The sequence below is a fragment of the Ctenopharyngodon idella genome, chromosome 5, assembly GCF_019924925.1.
Source record: "Ctenopharyngodon idella isolate HZGC_01 chromosome 5, HZGC01, whole genome shotgun sequence".
Lineage (NCBI taxonomy): Eukaryota > Metazoa > Chordata > Actinopteri > Cypriniformes > Xenocyprididae > Ctenopharyngodon > Ctenopharyngodon idella.
Window position 1 is genome coordinate 19,912,072 of NC_067224.1, and position 18,651 is coordinate 19,930,722.

General features: G+C 34.7%; 2 protein-coding genes across 18 annotated transcripts in view; both read left to right on the top strand.

Annotated features, from left to right (window-relative positions):
- Positions 1-2,197, top strand: part of ncor1 (nuclear receptor corepressor 1) — an 86,789-nt gene extending 84,592 nt beyond the window's left edge. For all 16 annotated transcript variants that reach the window (XM_051895629.1, XM_051895639.1, XM_051895630.1 and 13 more), the window contains one exon: positions 35-2,197. In XM_051895629.1, the coding sequence (XP_051751589.1) occupies positions 35-243 (209 nt within the window). In that variant the 3' untranslated portion in view covers positions 244-2,197. The remainder of the gene's footprint in view (positions 1-34) is intronic.
- A 153-nt stretch (positions 2,198-2,350) lies between these two features.
- Positions 2,351-12,050, top strand: si:dkey-65b12.12 (uncharacterized). Of its 2 annotated transcripts, XR_007930450.1 has the most exons (7): positions 9,099-9,206; positions 9,384-9,734; positions 9,851-9,970; positions 10,864-10,920; positions 11,115-11,183; positions 11,378-11,446; positions 11,572-12,050. XR_007930450.1 is itself a non-coding variant. In XM_051895646.1 (6 exons), exons 1-6 carry the CDS (start codon positions 3,600-3,602, stop codon positions 11,664-11,666), a joined length of 906 nt encoding a protein of 301 aa, XP_051751606.1. In that variant the 5' UTR covers positions 2,351-3,599; the 3' UTR covers positions 11,667-12,050. The 2 variants fall into 2 exon arrangements, 1 of the variants encoding a protein (XP_051751606.1); XM_051895646.1 differs by lacking the exons at positions 9,099-9,206; positions 9,384-9,734 and adding an exon at positions 2,351-4,095.
- The last annotated feature ends 6,601 nt before the right edge of the window (positions 12,051-18,651 follow it).

Consider the following 18,651-nt stretch of genomic DNA (forward strand, 5'->3'; position numbering starts at 1 on the left):
ATGATTGTTTGTTTCTCTCTTTCCTCCTGCCCAGGTTCCATGCAGTTCCCCTATAACCCCCTGACCATGCGCATGCTCAGTAGTACCCCTCCCACCTCCATGGCCTGCCCATCTCCCTCCATGCAGTCCCAGCAGCAGCCACAGGGTGGTGCCTCCGGCCCTGTGGCACCGACGCGCGCATGGGAGAGAGAGCCGCCGCTGTTGTCAGAGCAGTACGAGACCCTCTCGGACAGCGACGACTGAGGCAGGTGACCCGCCTCCCTCTCCTATTCAAGCGTCCACGCCCCACTCCTGTTCACCTTCGCCCTTCTTTCGCTGTCTTTATGAATCCCACTCACTGCCACTCAAGAGTGAGATTCTGCTGGGGAGGAGGTCGTACGTCTGGTGCTACTTTTGTGCCCACTGGTGGTCAGAGAGAGCATTGCAGAGAGCCACTCATTTTCAGGATTGAACTGATGCTTTGATTTTTGGCTTGTTTGGGGATAAGAACTAGACAAAGTCGTGGAAAAAAATCGAAGAGAATGTGGAAAGTCAAATGGATGAAGAACTTGTAAAGAGACTGTTTGCTGAAAATTTGTTTCTGTAAAGATTTTTTTTGTCTTTAAAAAAAAGAAAAAAACTCAATGTATGTAAATAGTAACCTTTTGCAGTGTTTTTCATTTAACTATTTTTTTCTGCATTTTAACATTGCTTTTTAAATTTATCCCAGTTGGATGAATGGATGGAACAAGACACCGTGGAAATTTTTGTGGTCAGTCGGGTGAACAGCATTGAGCTTCCCACATCTGAAAGTTAATGGTCTAATCAAAACGACTCACAACGAAACGCAAATAGGACTTTGTTACATTTGCTCCATCAGATGTGGACCCTGTCTATGCAGCACTGTTGAGATGTGTTCTGCCCTGTTACTTCAGGGAGGAAGTCACAATCATTCATTAACTGTTAAAGGAGGACAGGACTAAATGAAAGACGCCATCAGCCTTTTCTGTTGTAGGAGTCTTGTTCACCGTGAAACTTCAGACATGAGATGAATGTTTCTTCTGTTTTTCTCTCGCTTTTCTTTTCGGCTTGGTTCTAATCTTCAGCAGTGGCCTGTTGCAGATCTGTTCAGAGTGTTTGGCCCTACAGTTGAATGTCTGACAGTTTGACATGACTCGTCATCTTTAATTTGCTAACCGTTCTTGCGGGGCTTTTCATAAAGGTTGTACAAGGTCCTTTTCGTTTTTGAAGAAAAATATGTTTCTGGAGGAAAATCCTCTATTACTAGTCATAAAGGAGCACATATAACGTGTGTATTCTGTCAAAATGTGTGAAATTTTTTTTTTCTTCCCCTAGACCACAAAACAAATACAAAAAGATGAAGTACCAAACTTGGTACATCTTTGCACCATTGTTGCACTTTTTTTCTTTAGTAATTTTGAGAAGGTTAAAATCATACTACCTTTAATCTAAGTTATTCAGTGTCATGCAGACGTCTGCAACGCTTTCAGATATGTTCATGTTTTAGTCACTTACTCCATCTGCATCTTCAACTCTTGGAAATTTGATTTTTTTTTTTTTTTTTGGATTAAGCATATAAAATCGGTACCATTTATCTCAGCTGCTGCACTCGTTCAGAGATCTAAGTATCTCTGTGTCTGAAAGTGAATAAGCTCAATTTTAGTGCAGAAATAGTTGAATGTGATGAAAGCTAATGGAGGTCCCTGATATCTGAAGGCATCTCTTGATCCTGCTTTTTTCCACTTTATGTGCTTCTGCTTTGTTCAAATAACACCACCAGTCTGATCGTTATTTTAATATAATGGTTTCGTTTTCTTCAGAAGTTTAAAAAACAATGTTGAGCTCATGTTAGGATTTTTTCCACATTCTTTCTTTTTCTATGATTTTCAGCATCAATGTTATATTCATCCTGATTTAACGGGATGTCAAGTGTTTACAATGGCGTTGACAAAAATGGTGAAACTTGAATCTTAAAGACAATTAAAATTGCTCATCACGTCAGTCTATTTTCCAGTTTAGCTTTGCAAGGGTGACTTTCTTTTTTTTCTGGTCCGTTCAGAATCAAGACTTGAAAAAAAATAACTTGTCCCCTGATTTTGAAATCCAATGTTTGTATCACTCTGTCTCCTCAGTAGTGGATGAGAAATGTGCAGACCAATCAATAAAGTAGAACAGAGCTCCACTTCTCTGAAACATACAGCGCTGTATCTTCTGTCTCTGCTGCTTTTCTTTTCCAATTAACTGCCAAAAAAATATTGGAAGTCAAAGATATTTTTGAAAGGGGATTCCACAGCAGGAGGAAAGTCATACTGGTTTGAAATGAAATGAGGGTGAATAAATGATGACATTATTTCAATTTTGGTTGAACTATTAGTTCTCCTGCATCAGCTACATTCATCTTACAGCAGAAGTGAAAAAGTTGTGACAACTAAAACAAGACAATTGGCTTCCTTAATTTGTATAAATGCGTGATATATATAGAGAGAGAGAGAGACTAGCTGATGGTGCTGTTTAGTGGCCTGGGTTTTTTCTCCTACGTGTGCACTTGCACATGCTTCTGTCTTCACTGATTGTGTGGAAACATCTTCATTTATATCTAATTTGTCGCTCTATACACTGTCTTAAATCTCAGCCTCTCTCATTAATATACAATTTTCTTTCAGGGTCCCTTAGATTGAGTCATTCAGGTGAGCGTTCTTGTAGTTCAAACAGTAGATCACAGTGTTGGCAATGCCAGTGTTATAGGGTTCATTCTCAGGGAATGCAAAAACTGAATGAAAACATACTTTGAATGAAATGTACTGTAAGCCACTTTTTAGTGGCTTACATGCAAAGTAATTTTATTTTAGTATGTTTTATTTATATAGCCCCTTTCTAGAGCAAACGTCACAAAGTGCTTTACATCCAAAAAATAAAAAGGGAACAAAATAACAAAGTTTTAGAATAATTACAATTGAATTTGACATTCATGCCATGTTGCTAATAACAGAAACTTACACAAGATGTATTTATTCAGGATTTGATTTTTAATCCTGTTTAGAAAAATGTCAGATAAAATATGTGTATGATTATTAGCTGTTGTAAGGGTAATTATTGACTCTTCTGAGGTAAATGAGTAATAATGTTGTAGATATAGAGCTGTTGCTTATATGGGTGTATATGCCAATAGTAAAATCTGATTGGTTGAACACAAAAGCCTCAGTTGCTTCTAAGTTACTATGGTGATAAACACTGCTAAAAGCTGAGCCACTTTCATGGTGCCTAAAACCCAGGGTTGGCACAAACTAAACTGAAACATACCTGCTATCCACTTAAACTGGCTTCATGGTATAGGCCCCAACTCTCTTTGGATCAAACCTGACCAAGTTTAAGTGTTGTCTGGGCTCAGATTAGTGCAATTCAGGAAGTGCGTTTTCGGGCAGTGACACACTTGACAAATTCTCACCTCGCTGCACATGAACCCGGTGTTATTCAGCTGCATCTTCAGTGATCAGATGAGACATGAAGCTGTTTGAACTGTGTTTCTCTGCTGTGTGGATGTTGTGCTGCTTTCTAGTGTATGTTAAAGGTCAGTAAATTCTCTGAATGCTGCAGTAAGAATGACGTCATTTATACACTTGTTTTTATTTTTATTATCTGTACTATTACTTTATACATTTGCCTTTATTGCACTTCTTGTTAGCTTTTTTTATTTTTTTTTTATACTATATCCAACTCTTCTCCATGTCCAATCTTTTCACACAGGTCATAATGTGTGTCAACGGAAGTTAATTTCAAGAGTCAATTTATTCACAGAACTACAGTCTGAAATCCTGCTGCCTTGCCTGTTTGAAGCAGCTCTCTTTGGATCAGACCTGACCATGAGTGCTGTCTGGGATCAGATTAGTACAACAATTAATGGCATTGTAGAGATCCCAGTAAATCAACAGGAAAGATTCTGGAATCACAGAGATGGTAGAATTCAAACATTTCGTGATCGCTCTGGCTCTGGAAACTTCTCCATCCTGATCAGTAATGTGCAGCGCTCTGATCTTGGCCTCTACCGCTGTGAACTGTTCAGAGAGAGTAACTGTTCTCTGGCCTATAGAGAGATCAGTGAGTATCTGATTTATAACTCCTTACAAAGACTACCAGTGTGTATAAACATGATATTAAAAGTGTCATGAAGTGGATGAATTTCTGATAGTTTACATCTTTTTGATCTTGATCAGATCTCACTCTTGTTGAGATTTCACTGCTCAATAACTGGCAGCTCATAGTTGCAGCAGGAGGAGGAGGATTTCTGCTTCTCTGTCTGATCACTGTGTGTGTTTACTACACATGGACGATACGTGAGTCTGATCACTGTGCTATGAGACCTGGTGAGCTAATTTTATTAATATTATATGACAAACCTGAAAGACAATTAATACAACACCTATGCTACTGCAGTACAGTTTAAGAGGTAAAAGTTAGAGACTAACTGGAACAAAGACCAGCAATGTGTGATGACTAAAACTAATTCTGAGCCAGGCTGATATAATTCAAGACCCTTTGAAATAGTTTGCAATACAATTCTAACTCCGCTGCTCTAGAATGGGTCTCAGAGATGCTTTTGAATCTGGAGAACATATTGAACAAAGCTTCATATCATTAACATTTTCTCTTAACATTTTCTTTCAGGTCCAACAGTTGTTGAGATGACATATACAACAGTTGTCTATAAAGCACTGCCATGCAAGCAATGGAACTGTTATTTCATAATCAAAGACATATATAAAGTAGCCTGTCATCTATACAGTATACTGTTTGTATAAGGGATTGTTGGGATTACATATACCCTCAGTGACTATTTTAATACTTTTATAATAGAAATGGATGTGTGGGTTACATTTGACAATACATTTTTTAATTTCCACCCTTATTTGTCTAAATAATTAATTAAAGCTGAGATGATAACAGCAAAACCAGGGTGGAAATTAAAATATCAGCCGCTTCAGAAAGTCAGTTTTTGTCATGTAGTAGTTAAATACATGAGGTTTCAAAATATTTTTTTACTTTTCTTTCTACTCTAGACGAGAAAAAAAACGTGTGTAAGATCATATATTTGAATAGTCAAGTAATTTAGATTACTGATAAAGTAAATTTATCAAACTAAAAAAGTTAAACATTCCATCACAGGTATGATCTTCTCAATATGGCAAAAACAATTTTCTTTTTAAAGATTCTTTAAAGATCAGAATATCAGGGTCCTTTCTACCTTGAACTCAAGGAAACGGCATCAAACTTTAGTGAGTCAATACCATCTTTGTAACCCAGTTTGTATGAGCTCAGAAAGATAGAAATCATTTTTAATACTATTGAGTTCACAGTGTTGGCACACGGCTCACAGATGTTTGTCTTGCAAGGTGTAGGTGTGAGTCAGTAGCATCACCTCAACCATCAAGTTGCAATATGCAACCTGAGGTGATGCAGCTGACAGACTCAACCAGTAGAAACCTGGTGGAGATTCTAGAATAACAGGAGTAGATGAAATCAAGTGTCCATTTCTTCACATATCATCTCTAATTATCTTTTGAAATCTTTGTGTGCGTGTGTGTGTTTAATACTTAGGATACGAGTTTGGAATATACAACATAGTCTAAAAGAAATTTATATGGTTTTAATTTTACTGTTCTCAGATTATTTTTTTCTTTATTTCATAATTTGAGTGAACAGCAATGAATACAGATTTTGTCCATAGATAGGCTATAAAATGTTTTATTTTTTAATAAATGGGTAAATTGTTGTGTGGTGTGGCTCATCATAATCAGTAACTTTGAAATACAGAAATGTATCAGACAAAGACAAATAAAGTTTGCTAACTTCTGATTACTTCATGTGTTCTGTACAGCAATGTGAACTATGTCTTAAGTGTCATTTTTATGCTTTTGATGGTTGTCAGTAAAATGGTTTTGTGGCAGAAGAGACAGACAGAATGCTGTCTGTGGTGATATGACACCTGAAGTGTTATATATCTTAGTGTGATGTGCTCAGTTTTCACCAGCTATTCAAATGCAACAATAGTGGTTAAAGGGTTAGTTCACCCAAAAATTAAATTTTTCCATTAATTACTCACCCTATAAGTTGATAAGTTGCGCTAACTCGAACCATTTGAGGAAACCGATTTCCGCAATCCATTTAAGTTTTAAAACTAATATGTATAAGTACTCTAAACTCATATACATTGAGTTAAATTCACTTATATTTTAGAGCTGGTTTAGTCAATCATAAGAATAAACTTAAAGAGTTTATTTTATTCATTCAGTTTGAATTCGGGTAACAAATCTAACTAAGTCTTAACAACTGTATCGTTACTTAAATGGTTTTAGGAAACCAATTGCGGTAAATGGTTTAAGTTAATCAAACTCAAAGTAATAAAGTTACATAAGACTAAGCAAAACCTAACATTGGCACAAAATGATGACAGAACAAGAGGGTATTCTTAAGTGTTTATTGAAAAACAACATTTACTTCACAAAATGTTCAAGCATAAAACAATATCAGTGGGTTAAGTCAAAAATATAACTTTAAAACAGTCTTAGACTGTTTTCCCCAAGTAAGACCGCACAAACAATAAAATATGTTCGTTTAAAAATTTCAATTTTAAAATTGTAAAAGTTTGTAAAATTAAAATAATAATATAAAATAACTATGTACTAACACCACCAGAAACAGAGTGGATAAGTATAAAAAGTTAAGATTCAACAGCACTTTCTGTATGAACTAAGTGTACTCCAAAGGCAGTGCACTGACCCAAGACTTGGCAGACATCACCTCATCTTCAAAGACCTCAAAATATCCAGTGAGTTAAAAGGTAAAAAGTTCCCTCTTCCTCCTCAATAGCAATGATGGTGAATGTTGCCTTCTGCACCTGGTCAAGCTCCTTTTTCTAAACACATTGGAAAGAAAATTGTGTTAGTGTATGTCACCACACGCAAAAACAACCCTTGTCAGAGCAGACACCGTATTTAAATTTTCGTAAATGAAAATAACATTGTGAAGGATTGGAGTAATAAAATTTAATTTGGCATCAACCTAAAGTTATTAATTTATTACATTAACTAAAGAAAAGTGGTGCTTAAAGGGTTAGTTCACCCAAAAATGAAAATTCTGTCATTAATTCCTCACCCTCATATCGGTTTACACCTGTAAGACCTTCGTTCATCTTCAGAACACAAATTAAGATATTTTTGATAAAATCCGATGGCTCAGTGAGGCCTGCATTGCCAGCAAGATACTGAACACTTTCAGATGTCCAAAAAGCTACTAAAAACATATTTAAAACAGTTCATGTGACTACAGTGGTTCAACCTTAATATTATGAAGTGACAAGAATACTTTTTGTGCACCAAAAAAACAAAATAACGACTTTTCAACAAAATCTAGTGATGGCCAATTTCAAAACACTGCTTCATGAAGCTTCGAAGCTTTATGAATCTTTTGTTTTGAATCAGTGGTTCGGAGCATAAAAGTCACGTGATTTCAGTAAATGAGGCTTCGTTATGTCATAAGTGTTTAGAAATTTCAATAGTTCAATAGTTTGATACATGCTCCGAACCACTTATTTGAAACAAAAGATTCGTAAGCTTCGAAGCTTCATGAAGCAGTGTTTTGAAATCACCCATCACTAGATATTGTTGAAAAGTCATTATTTTGTTGTTTTTTTGCCGCACAAAAAGTATTCTCGTCGCTTCATAACATTAAGGTTGAACCACTGTAGTCACATGAACTGTTTTAAATATGTCTTTAGTAGCCTTCTGGGCATCTGAAAGTGTAAATTATCTTGCTGGCAATGCAGGCCTCACTGAGCCATCGGATTTCATCAAAAATATCTTAATTTGTGTTCCGAAGACGAATGAAGGTCTTACAGATGTAGAACGACATGAGGGTGAGTAATTAATGACAGAATTTTCATTTTTGGGTGAACTGGACCCTTTAAAATGATCAAAACTTCCAAATGCCTCTGATCTGGATCCACAATATATTTTTTACAATCAATTCAACCCTTTCTCTACCTTCTTGTGTTTGTACTAATACGAAACATTTTTAAAAACCATTTTCATTTATTTTTATATTACATTTATGAACCAAATAAAATTTGAACCAAAAGAATTTTTATACTTTTTTTTTTTTATCATTATTATTAAACAGACTTGGTCCACACTTATGTTACCCACAGCCTAACCCAGATATTAGAAAACAGAATCATATTGTGTAGAACGTTTGATCTAAAAAAAAAAGAAAAATATATATTTTCCAACCAAAACCAATGGATGCATAAAATTGCCGTGTGAACAAATAAAACTGATGCATCTTTCATGTGTTTATTAAACAAAGTTATATAACACCTAGTGTTCCAGTGTGGTTTCTTCCTTTAGATTAGGCACATAGCTTCAAACGAACACTTCCTGTAGTTATTTATGTTTCACTCTGCTGTGGCTCACTCCAGCTCAGTGGCAGATGTAGGCTTTTGAGCATGAATTGTATGTTTCAGGCTAGCCACAATATTTCAGTGGGGTTTCCAAAACTGTCTCAATCTATTCTAAGGCAGATCTATTTGTTTCAGATCCTTGTCTTGCTGCATGACCCATCTGTGCTTCAACTTCAGTCCAACGACCGATAGCTTTACATTCTCCTGGAGAACTCATACAGATCAGATTTATAGTTCCTTTAATGATAGCAAGGCATCCAGATCCTGAAGCAGAAAAGCATCAGCGTTTAACTGCTGATAATAAGTGTTTTTATAAAATGAAAGTTAAAACTGAAAAGGAAAGAAATAGGCATCTAATCTGGATTCTATATGCTACAACAATGCACTGTTAAATCTGACTACATACTATGTTAAAACATTTTTACATAAACTTCTTGTACAGCACTTCAGTCTTGTTGTTGTTTGTTTTGTTTTCCAATTAATTAAAAGCAGATTAAAAATGCCTTGAAAATTTTTTTCCATAAACCAGTTTTTCATTTAGAATCATCATTATAGAGTAGCTACTTACGTTTTGTTCATGCAGCATTTTTTTCAGCATTTTCAGGAAGTGACATGCTTAACAAATTCTCACCTCGCTGTACATGAACCCGGTGTTATTCAGCTGCATCTTCAGTGATCAGATGAGACATGAAGCTGTTTGAACTGTGTTTCTCTGCTGTGTGGATGTTGTGCTGCTTTCTAGTGTATGTTAAAGGTCAGTAAATTCTCTGAATGCTGCAGTAAGAATGACGTCATTTATACACTTGTTTTTATTTTTATTATCTGTACTATTACTTTATACATTTGCCTTTATTGCACTTCTTGTTAGCTTTTTTTATTATTTTTTTTATACTATATCCAACTCTTCTCCATGTCCAATCTTTTCACACAGGTCATAATGTGTGTCAACGGAAGTTAATTTCAAGAGTCAATTTATTCACAGAACTACAGTCTGAAATCCTGCTGCCTTGCCTGTTTGAAGCAGCTCTCTTTGGATCAGACCTGACCATGAGTGCTGTCTGGGATCAGATTAGTACAACAGTTAATGGCATTGTAGAGATCCCAGTAAATCAACAGGAAAGATTCTGGAATCACAGAAATGGTAGAATTCAAACATTTCGTGATCGCTCTGGCTCTGGAACCTTCTCCATCCTGATCAGTAATGTGCAGCGCTCTGATCTTGGCCTCTACCGCTGTGAACTGTTCAGAGAGAGTAACTGTTCTCTGGGCTATAGAGAGATCAGTGAGTATCTGATTTATAACTCTTTACAAAGACTATCAGTGTATATAAACATGATATTAAAAGTGTCATGAAGTGTATGAATTTCTGATAGTTTACATCTTTTTGATCTTGATCAGATCTCACTCTTGTTGAGATTTCACTGCTCAATAACTGGCAGCTCATAGTTGCAGCAGGAGGAGGAGGATTTCTGCTTCTCTGTCTGATCACTGTGTGTGTTTACTACACATGGACGAAACGTGAGTCTGATCACTGTGCTATGAGACCTGGTGAAACTTTTTATTCAATGCTTCATATGCTTTATACATGCAAAGCGAAAATAAGTGTTAGAAAAGCAAACAGTATAAATGTAAATAAATAAACTAGTTATAAATGCTGGATAAAATAATTATAAGTAGGCTATGATCAATATCAAGTCTTTCTGAAATGGTCATTTGAGAAGCCTTTTAAAACAAGTGGCATTTAAAAAGACAGCACATAAAAAAATGAAGAATTTATAAATGAATTCTTTCAGATACCGTTTTTATTCACTCAACTAACTGTTGAACCGTACTGAGCAGATGAAGGCATCTTGGTATAGTCAGGGATTCAGTACATATCCTTAGTTAATGTGATGAACTATCTTTGGTTATTCTGGACACCTGTGTAAACTTGAAGAAAACTGACTTCAAACATCCACCAAAAATCACCTTTACACCAGTTTGTTAATTACAAAACTGAAAAGTTAGTTCTGAGAATACTGTAAAAAAAAATTCCAACCATTTTAACTTAACTTAGGTTCAGTTGCTGCCTCAATTTTTTAAGTATAATCAATTTGGCATTTAAAGTCATTTCAACTTAAATTACATTAAACTAACTTTAAAAACTTGAGTTGAATCTCATATAACTTGTATAAAAAAGTTTATATTGCTTAATTATTTTGATGAGTTAATGTAAAAAAACATTGTCGTGACTTATTGATCATATTGTTTTTTTTACAGTTAAAAAGATTTTGCATCATTTGTTTGCAGATGTCACATGGTTTGAAGTTTTGTATTTGATGTGATGACATTTTAGTGTGGCTTAATTGTTACAGTTTTGGTGATCGTATATTCAAGTTTACGTCATATAAAAATATTTTCTCTGTTATCAGGACAAACAGTCGATTCAACAATTGAGCACGGATCACACAATTGCCATGATAGCTATGGTAAATCATGCTATTCAGTATATTATATATAGAATGATATAGATAATGATAATTATATATAGAATGGCTCTGAATATTTTATGAAGTAATGGAGTAATCTCAAGACCATGGCTGATACTTGAATATTATTACATAACATAATATAATTATAACTTACATTATTAATAACTGTTTTTTTCCCCCTATTCTTTTAGGAGAAACAGGTGATGAAATAACCTATGCATCAGTTACGCATAAGCCACACAACTGCCTTGACAGTAAAGGTACATTTTGCTTCTCAGTATATACTGTGTATTGTTATATAATCTAATGCCTGCTGTGGTCTAGAATGACTCTGGATATTTTATGATATGATGAAGTAATCTCGAGACCATGGCCGATACTTGAATATAATTACTACATTGAATAGAATAATTGTAACTTACAATATTAATAACTGTTTTCCCTGTTCTTTTAGGAGAAACAGTTAATGAAATAACCTATGCATCAGTTTCTCATAAGCCACACAACTGCCATGAGAGTAAAGGTAATTATAATATGTCAATAATGTTGTATTACTGAAATTGAAATGTTTTTCTTATCAAAACGTGAGATATCTCGGTTTCATAAGACATTTTCTCAAGGTTCTTTGTTTATCTACTTCCTCATCAGTTCTTGTGAATAACAAGCCCATAAATGACTCTGCATCAGAACATGTCAGCTCAGAGACCGTCCTTTACGCTTCTGTCAAGAAAAGAGACAAGTGAGCAGCAAAACATCCAAATGAAAGAGAATTTTTTTTTAGATAACCCCTATTTTTATTCAAATCTGTAGGTTTTTCTTTGCATCCTGAGTACTGTGAGAAGCTGACCAGTGATGGCACCAATCCACCAGAGCTTGTACAGTCTAACTTCTGATCTGTTCTTAAGTGGGAATTTATGTATTGTCATGTTAATGTTAACACAAATACATTTGTATTGTGATGGTTTTAAAAGTACTAGAGATGCAAATCATATTTTTAACTATATTTAACTAATTTAAATAACCAAAATGTAATATGTAGAAGACCCTAGAAGTAACATCATTTGGACCTTTTCTACAGCACCAGGGAAACAAAAGTAAATAATATTATCCATTTAAAAAAAAAAAAATCAAGATCAAACAAATATTAATTTATGGGAAATACAAGCATGTCAATAACTACCTCCATCTGTGGAACTAGTCTAATGTTTGTCCATCGGGTAAATCTGCTTTGTTTTTATATTTTCTATCAATTTGAAAGTCATACTCTTGGCTGCGTGAGGCTGTGAATTGTGACTGTGCTGAGGTCTGAGGAGGAAGGGTGTGAAACTGAACTGAGCTACTTCATTGCCTAAACCACTGAAATTCTTTGCATACAAACAGACAGGACCACAGATGCAACAGCAGAGCAGGATAAACAAGACAGTGCAGGAGCCATAACTGTCATCCTGGTAATGAATTGTTTTACAGATTACACAATGTGGGATGTACAAAAATACTGAAGGTCACGATGCTTACAAGAAACCAGAGTGGAAATTTTAATTTCCATGAACTTCTTCTTCTTCAAAAAAAAAAAGCCACAGTTTTTGTTGTGTGTCATGTTAAGTAGGCTGGAATGCACTACACGACTTTTGCTCAGATTTTTGCCCCAATTTGCAGTCTGGACGAGTCGACAATAGTTGCCAAAAGTCTGCAGATTCAGCGAGCTTCTGAATCACTTCTGACTGATGATTCTATCCAGTCAGAGGATATCAAAACATGTTTGATATTTTAAGCCTATTAGGAATTTTAAGCCGTTTAGAACACATATTGTGTATGAAGTGTTGCTACTAAATACAGTAGGCTACATTACAGTATTCATATAGACCTTATTTACCAGAGAAACAAGCGCGCCGCCATCTTTAAAATATTGTCTTTGAACTTCCGTTTTTGCGGTAGCTCTGTATATTTCTATGGCGTCAAAGAATAATTAGCTGGTGAAGTGGATTTACCTGTTGTAGAGTTAATGAAAGTTATCATGAGCATTGTTATGTTTAAAGCAGATGTCTTAACAAATGTCTGTAGACCGGAAAGATTTTAAAATGAGCAGTTCTTTCATAAATACATAAGTTCGCTGTGGAAATACAAGCCGGAAGTCAAAAGACAACGAGCGCAGCGCTGAAAAGGGGCGGAGCTACATAAGGTCTATACGCTGACAAGCCAATGAAATTCAAGGGCGCGAAGTCACAAAGCTCGAGAAGAAATGGAGAATGGTGGCAATCGCATCAGAGCTAAAACCAACCAAGTAAAGTTACTGTACTGTTAGCTTCGTCTTGAGATAGTTAGCAAACCACTTTCTGAGGTAAATCTTGATTCATTCACTTTAATGCTAATATTGATCATTATCCAGGACTCGACAAGGCTTGTATGGGATAAGTAGATAAATAGCCTAAATGTCAATAGCTGTGAATGATTGATTACATTAAATGTAAACGGTGACTGATAATGGAATAATATATTGACATTAACAAGGTAGATAAAACAACTGGCTATGCCATTCACCTCTGACTCTCCTGTTGTAATCTGTGGAGTCCATACTGACCGTGTCTACCCACCCAAGACCGAATCCAAATGCACTTAGCTCATCGTTTTTCAACTACTAATGTTACAGTCATCCTCTGCAAATCTGTAGTGCGTCTCTTAGCACTAAGGCGCGTTTCTGTGCGAGTTTGTTGTGTTCGGAACAATTTGAAAGTCTGGTAGTGTATGATCCTCAGTTGCTTAGTGTATGATGCCCAGTTTTTCTCTGTAACCATTTACAAATTAGCAAGTGTATGATGCCTAGTTTATTAAAATCTGTTCAGATTTTAATAGTTTTTTTTGTTTTTGTTTTTTTTTGTTTGTCAAGACTAAATAAAATTTTAAAATACATACCTACTTCGTTCTTGGTGCATTTTCTCTTTCTACTCCAAACAGATAGCTTCATTTGGAAGTCATTGCCATATGTCAAGACGCATGTCAGTATCTGTCGCACTGCATGATGTCCGAGTCCAAAACATTTATTAAATAAATATAAATCTTTAAGTATTAGAAAAATGAAATTTCCACATGACTCCTCTCAAATCTGCATTCATATTTGCATGTTATATAAAAAATTGTTTACAGGGTCATTCCATGAAATTGGTGCCTTTTGCGTCCCTAAGAAATAATCAGACATAGAAGTACTATAACAACAAATAAATTTGTGATTTAAAAACATATCAATACTGTGTATTGGTTTATCAATATTACACCAAAGTAAAGACAATTAAATATTATTTTAAATAATTAAAATTGCTTTTTTTTTTCTGATAAGGGTAAGGTTTTTGGCCTGTCCCTTGCTATGATTGTTCTTTTTCAGCAGGACTTTTAATTTGCAAATTGAATGCAAATGATACAAAAATCACATTTGCATATTGTTCTAAGTTTAGTCTTAATGTCAAGCAATGATTTAGCATAAGTATACATTATTTTTTTTATTTTTTTTATAAAATATGAATCATTTTATTGGTGTCCCCGATTTCATGTCAGCCCTGTTACCCTCACCAAAAAACTCTTGTAAAATAATGGTACATTCCAGTGACGTCACTTCCAGGAAGTTACATCATCTCTCAACCAGGATGCCAACAGTTAAAACACAAGAAAGTTTCTCTGTCTCTTCTATAATGTTCTATTTTTGATGATTTATGAGGTTTGACTCAATGCAATGTCAAACCTGTTACCATTTTTAAAGTATACATTTAAACACTTATTTATTTAATGTAATATAATCATTATCTACAAGTAACATCCCTTCAAATTGTACAACGTGCTTTTGTGGTCTGGTCTGTTAGCTAGCAAATAGCAAATTAGTTTGAAATCATATTTATAAAAACATTCTTTGACGTGAAAAAGTGCTTAGTGCCATGTCAGGGTCTGAGCAGACGTACACAGTTTTCCTTGTCAGATTACTGCAGGTTTTTGGAAATCTAAGCTATTCTTGCAGCTCACCATTCTGAGTTAAAGGATTTGGACAATGACTGGCGATCTTTTATATGTAAATGATATTAATTAGGTGTTGTTTATAACACGGAGAGCTGAAACCATTCAGCTGCGTGCAAGTTCAAGATCATTTGCGATTTATAGATTTCACATCTAAAAGAGAGTCGTACTCTCGTTTTCTGTGTGTACGTTCATTCGATGAATCACACATACGCACATCTGAGAAATGATCGTAAGATCAAATTTAGGACGGTTTCTACGCAACATTTTATGAATGAGGCCCTTGATCTCTTAGAAATTGAATGTTTCACTAATACAGCTATGCAAAGTGAATGCAAAACAATATAATGTAAATTAAAAAGTTAGAAACTTTACAGTTTTATGTAAACAAATATGTAGAGTGTATGCTGAAGAATGTGTGTCCTGTCATCCCTGTTACTCTGGTCAGTCCTGTAACCATTATGTCAATCCTGTTACTGTCATTAATTTCATAAAAAATTTAAAAATAACATTTGAAAGTTTTTCAGTTGTAACATTAATTATATTTTGTTTTAGACAAAGCCCTTCTTTTAATATCTCTCTTGTAAATATATATATTTTTCTTAATTAACAGGTGATCAGCCTTCAAAATTAGGATGTTCTTGGTCATCTGAATTACAAATATAAGATATTTTTTAAAAATACCAAATTTGAAACAACCCCAGTAAAAAAAGGGACAAAAATACTGCTCATATATGTGAAAACTATTATATAGTTCTAATTAAAACTGTAGTATATAGTAATGATTTTGTCTGTAACCGGGATGACAAAAATATCAAAACATGAGGAAGAAAAATAGTTATAAAATAAACAATTACATAGCCTGAGGTGGCACAATACAGTTTCTTGTGATTTTAAGTTGTCTTCATTTCATAGATAGATTTTTTTTTTTTTTTTAAGTTGAAAAGGCACCGAATTCATGGAATGACCCTATATTATATAATGATTTGCTACTTAAATAATCTTTGAATCTTTGATAGCAAAGGCGGCCCTGGTGGTTTGGGGGGCCCACAACACCTTGCGTAGTTTGCGCGTAGGGAGGACCAGTGTAGTGCCGATTTCTGTGACCTTATAGGCTCTGTAGTGATGGTATAGGGTTATGATATGAGTGGGATTAGGAGTAGGCCGGATTAGCTCAATATAATGCCTACACAGAATTCGGCACAACACCGGCACTGGTCTAGTATGAAAATGTTTCTCATCATGTTGGTTCTTTCTTTTACTCCTGTCAAGAAAAAAGTCAGAAAAACATGAAAATGAACTAGAATTCTGCAATGTGTTTAATGTGCAACTTTTATCTACAGCAAAACTGTCTATTAAAACGGTCCACAAGTGTTCCATCACTGTTTTGACAGTTGTCTATTCACAAACTGTAAACATACTGTCTCTTTTTTTATGTCTTTTCATCGACTCATGAACTCCTATTTGGGAAACCCTTTGTGCAGAATTGTGGTGATTACGACCTCTGTTGGCTATCTTGTGAACTGCTAAACATGGTGTGACTGAATTGTTATGTGAATGTCACAACACTCACAAACATATCAAGAGAGAAGGAATGAAAATAACATGGTTGGTAAAACATTAATGTCAGTAGGCACATGGAAATAAACCTGGAAATCGAATGTGTTTGCTACTGTTATTGTTATAGAATAAAGATGATAAAGCCCTGAGATATTCTGCTATGTATGTGCAGAGACAAAAGTGCAAATGTAACAACAGAGCACTGTAAAATAATCATACTAAAAATGATTCAGTTTGGTGAATTAGCCAGATCAAAGATTATTCAAACAAATTTTTACTAAAGCAGATTTTATACAGTTTTGTTCTCTTTTTCATCTCTAACAGAATGGTGCCAGTCTGAAAATGACAATTTTTCATAAGGAAATTGGTCCAACAGCTAAACTCTTATAATTAGAAAGGGAGATAAACAAGTATAGTAGGAAACCTTGTCTGGGGGAAAGATAAATGTAGAGAAAGTATAATGTTTGCTTAATAAGACTGCCGAGACCCAAGTCTATAAGTCAACACTGGAGATAGAATCAAGTATCCTCTGTGGGTTGGTTCTGAGGTTGAGTTGTGCATTGCTGACAGAAATGTGGTTATGCAAGTTTGTTGTGACTGCTGTGGCTTACACTTTACAAATCTGTAAGACATAGCCAGAAATTTAGCCTCACCTGCTTGTTCAAAACATCAAAGGTCCAGTTCAAACAGGTGCCCTAGAAAAATTAGCAGGTCACTCTCTTATTTTTTATTTTTATTTTTAACAGTATTTAGCTTGACTTTAATAAGCCACACAGGATTCTCTGTTTTATCTCCATCTTGATATCACTAGTAAAACCTGGATGCCCTGCTATTTCAAATGATGAATCTCCACCTACAAAATCTTTTAAAAGCAAGTCATTTAACTTGAAAGCCAACATTGGAATTATCAAATTGCTCATAAAAATTGGACAACAATGGCACTATAAATATTAATACTTTAGTTCATATCAGGCTCAATTTTTTATTTTATTTTTTTTTTAAGTTTAAACCTTACCAACCAAAACTTAACTTAATAATCTAACTGTTGTTGGTGGATAAAGTCCCAGATACTGCTATTAAGATTCGCACCAGCACAGCATGCTATGGAATATTATGTAGTCTCTGACACTCATATTGGTTCTCTTGATTTTTACAGAGCTTTTCAACTAATCCAAGATTTGGATTTGTTTTGTTTTGTTTTGTAGTCTCCTGCAATATTATATGTTTGTTTTACACATTAGTTTTGGAGATTTTGATACTCTATCTATGGTACTTGTTAATTTCTGAAGCTAAATCATGTTTTGATATGCACAGACCCAGCATTTAAATTAGAAACATATAAAATATGGGCCTAGGGTCTGTCTATAAGACTAGATACATTATATGGTACCTGTACACAGGGTTGGGGAGTAACAGAATACATGTAACTTAAATATTTATTTCATTTAAACATTAATGTAAACTGTAACAGGCAATTAATGTAAGCAGCAATTGGTGATTCTCTGACTCTGACACTGCAAAAGCATCCTAAGCTACAGTTCTTTTCATATTCATACCCCTTGCAGAATATGCAACATTTTAATAATGTTAACAAAATAAGAGGGATCATAAAAAATGCATGTTATTTTTATTTAGTACTGTCCTGAATGAGCTATTTCACATAACAGATGTTTACACACACTCCATAAGACAAAATAACTGAATTTATAAAAATTGCCCAGTTCAAAAATTTACATTGAATCTTAACTGTCTGTCATTATACCTGAATGATCCACAACTGTTTTCATGTTTTGTGATATTGTTACATGTGCCCTGTCTGGTCTGTGTTCATCAACTTTATTTTATGGACTCCATTTCCCACTATTGCCCATCTATGAACCAATCACACACTCACACCTGTTTCCCATCAATGACTCTTTATAAACTGCACTCAGACACACACACCCATTGCTGAGTATTGTTTAACTATTGGTTTTGTTTTATGGTGTGTCTCTAAGCACCGTTACCTTATTTTTTATTATTCTCAGGTTAGGTAAGTAAGTCAAATCTGATCTAATTTATAAGCATTTTAAAATACTTACAATCAGACAGAAGACTTCTCCGTGGTCTGTTCAGGCTCAATGACTTAAATTAATGCCACACGAGGTCGAGTTTAGTTATAAAGTTATAAGT

Coding starts and splice junctions, on each gene's coding strand:
- si:dkey-65b12.12 (XM_051895646.1), top strand. CDS start 3,600: ATGACGTCATTTATACACTTGTTTTTATTTTTATTATCTGTACTATTA. Junction 9,971..10,863: donor TTACTACACATGGACGAAAC/GTGAGTCTGATC, acceptor CTCTGTTATCAG/GACAAACAGTCGATTCAACA. Junction 10,921..11,114: donor CAATTGCCATGATAGCTATG/GTAAATCATGCT, acceptor CTATTCTTTTAG/GAGAAACAGGTGATGAAATA.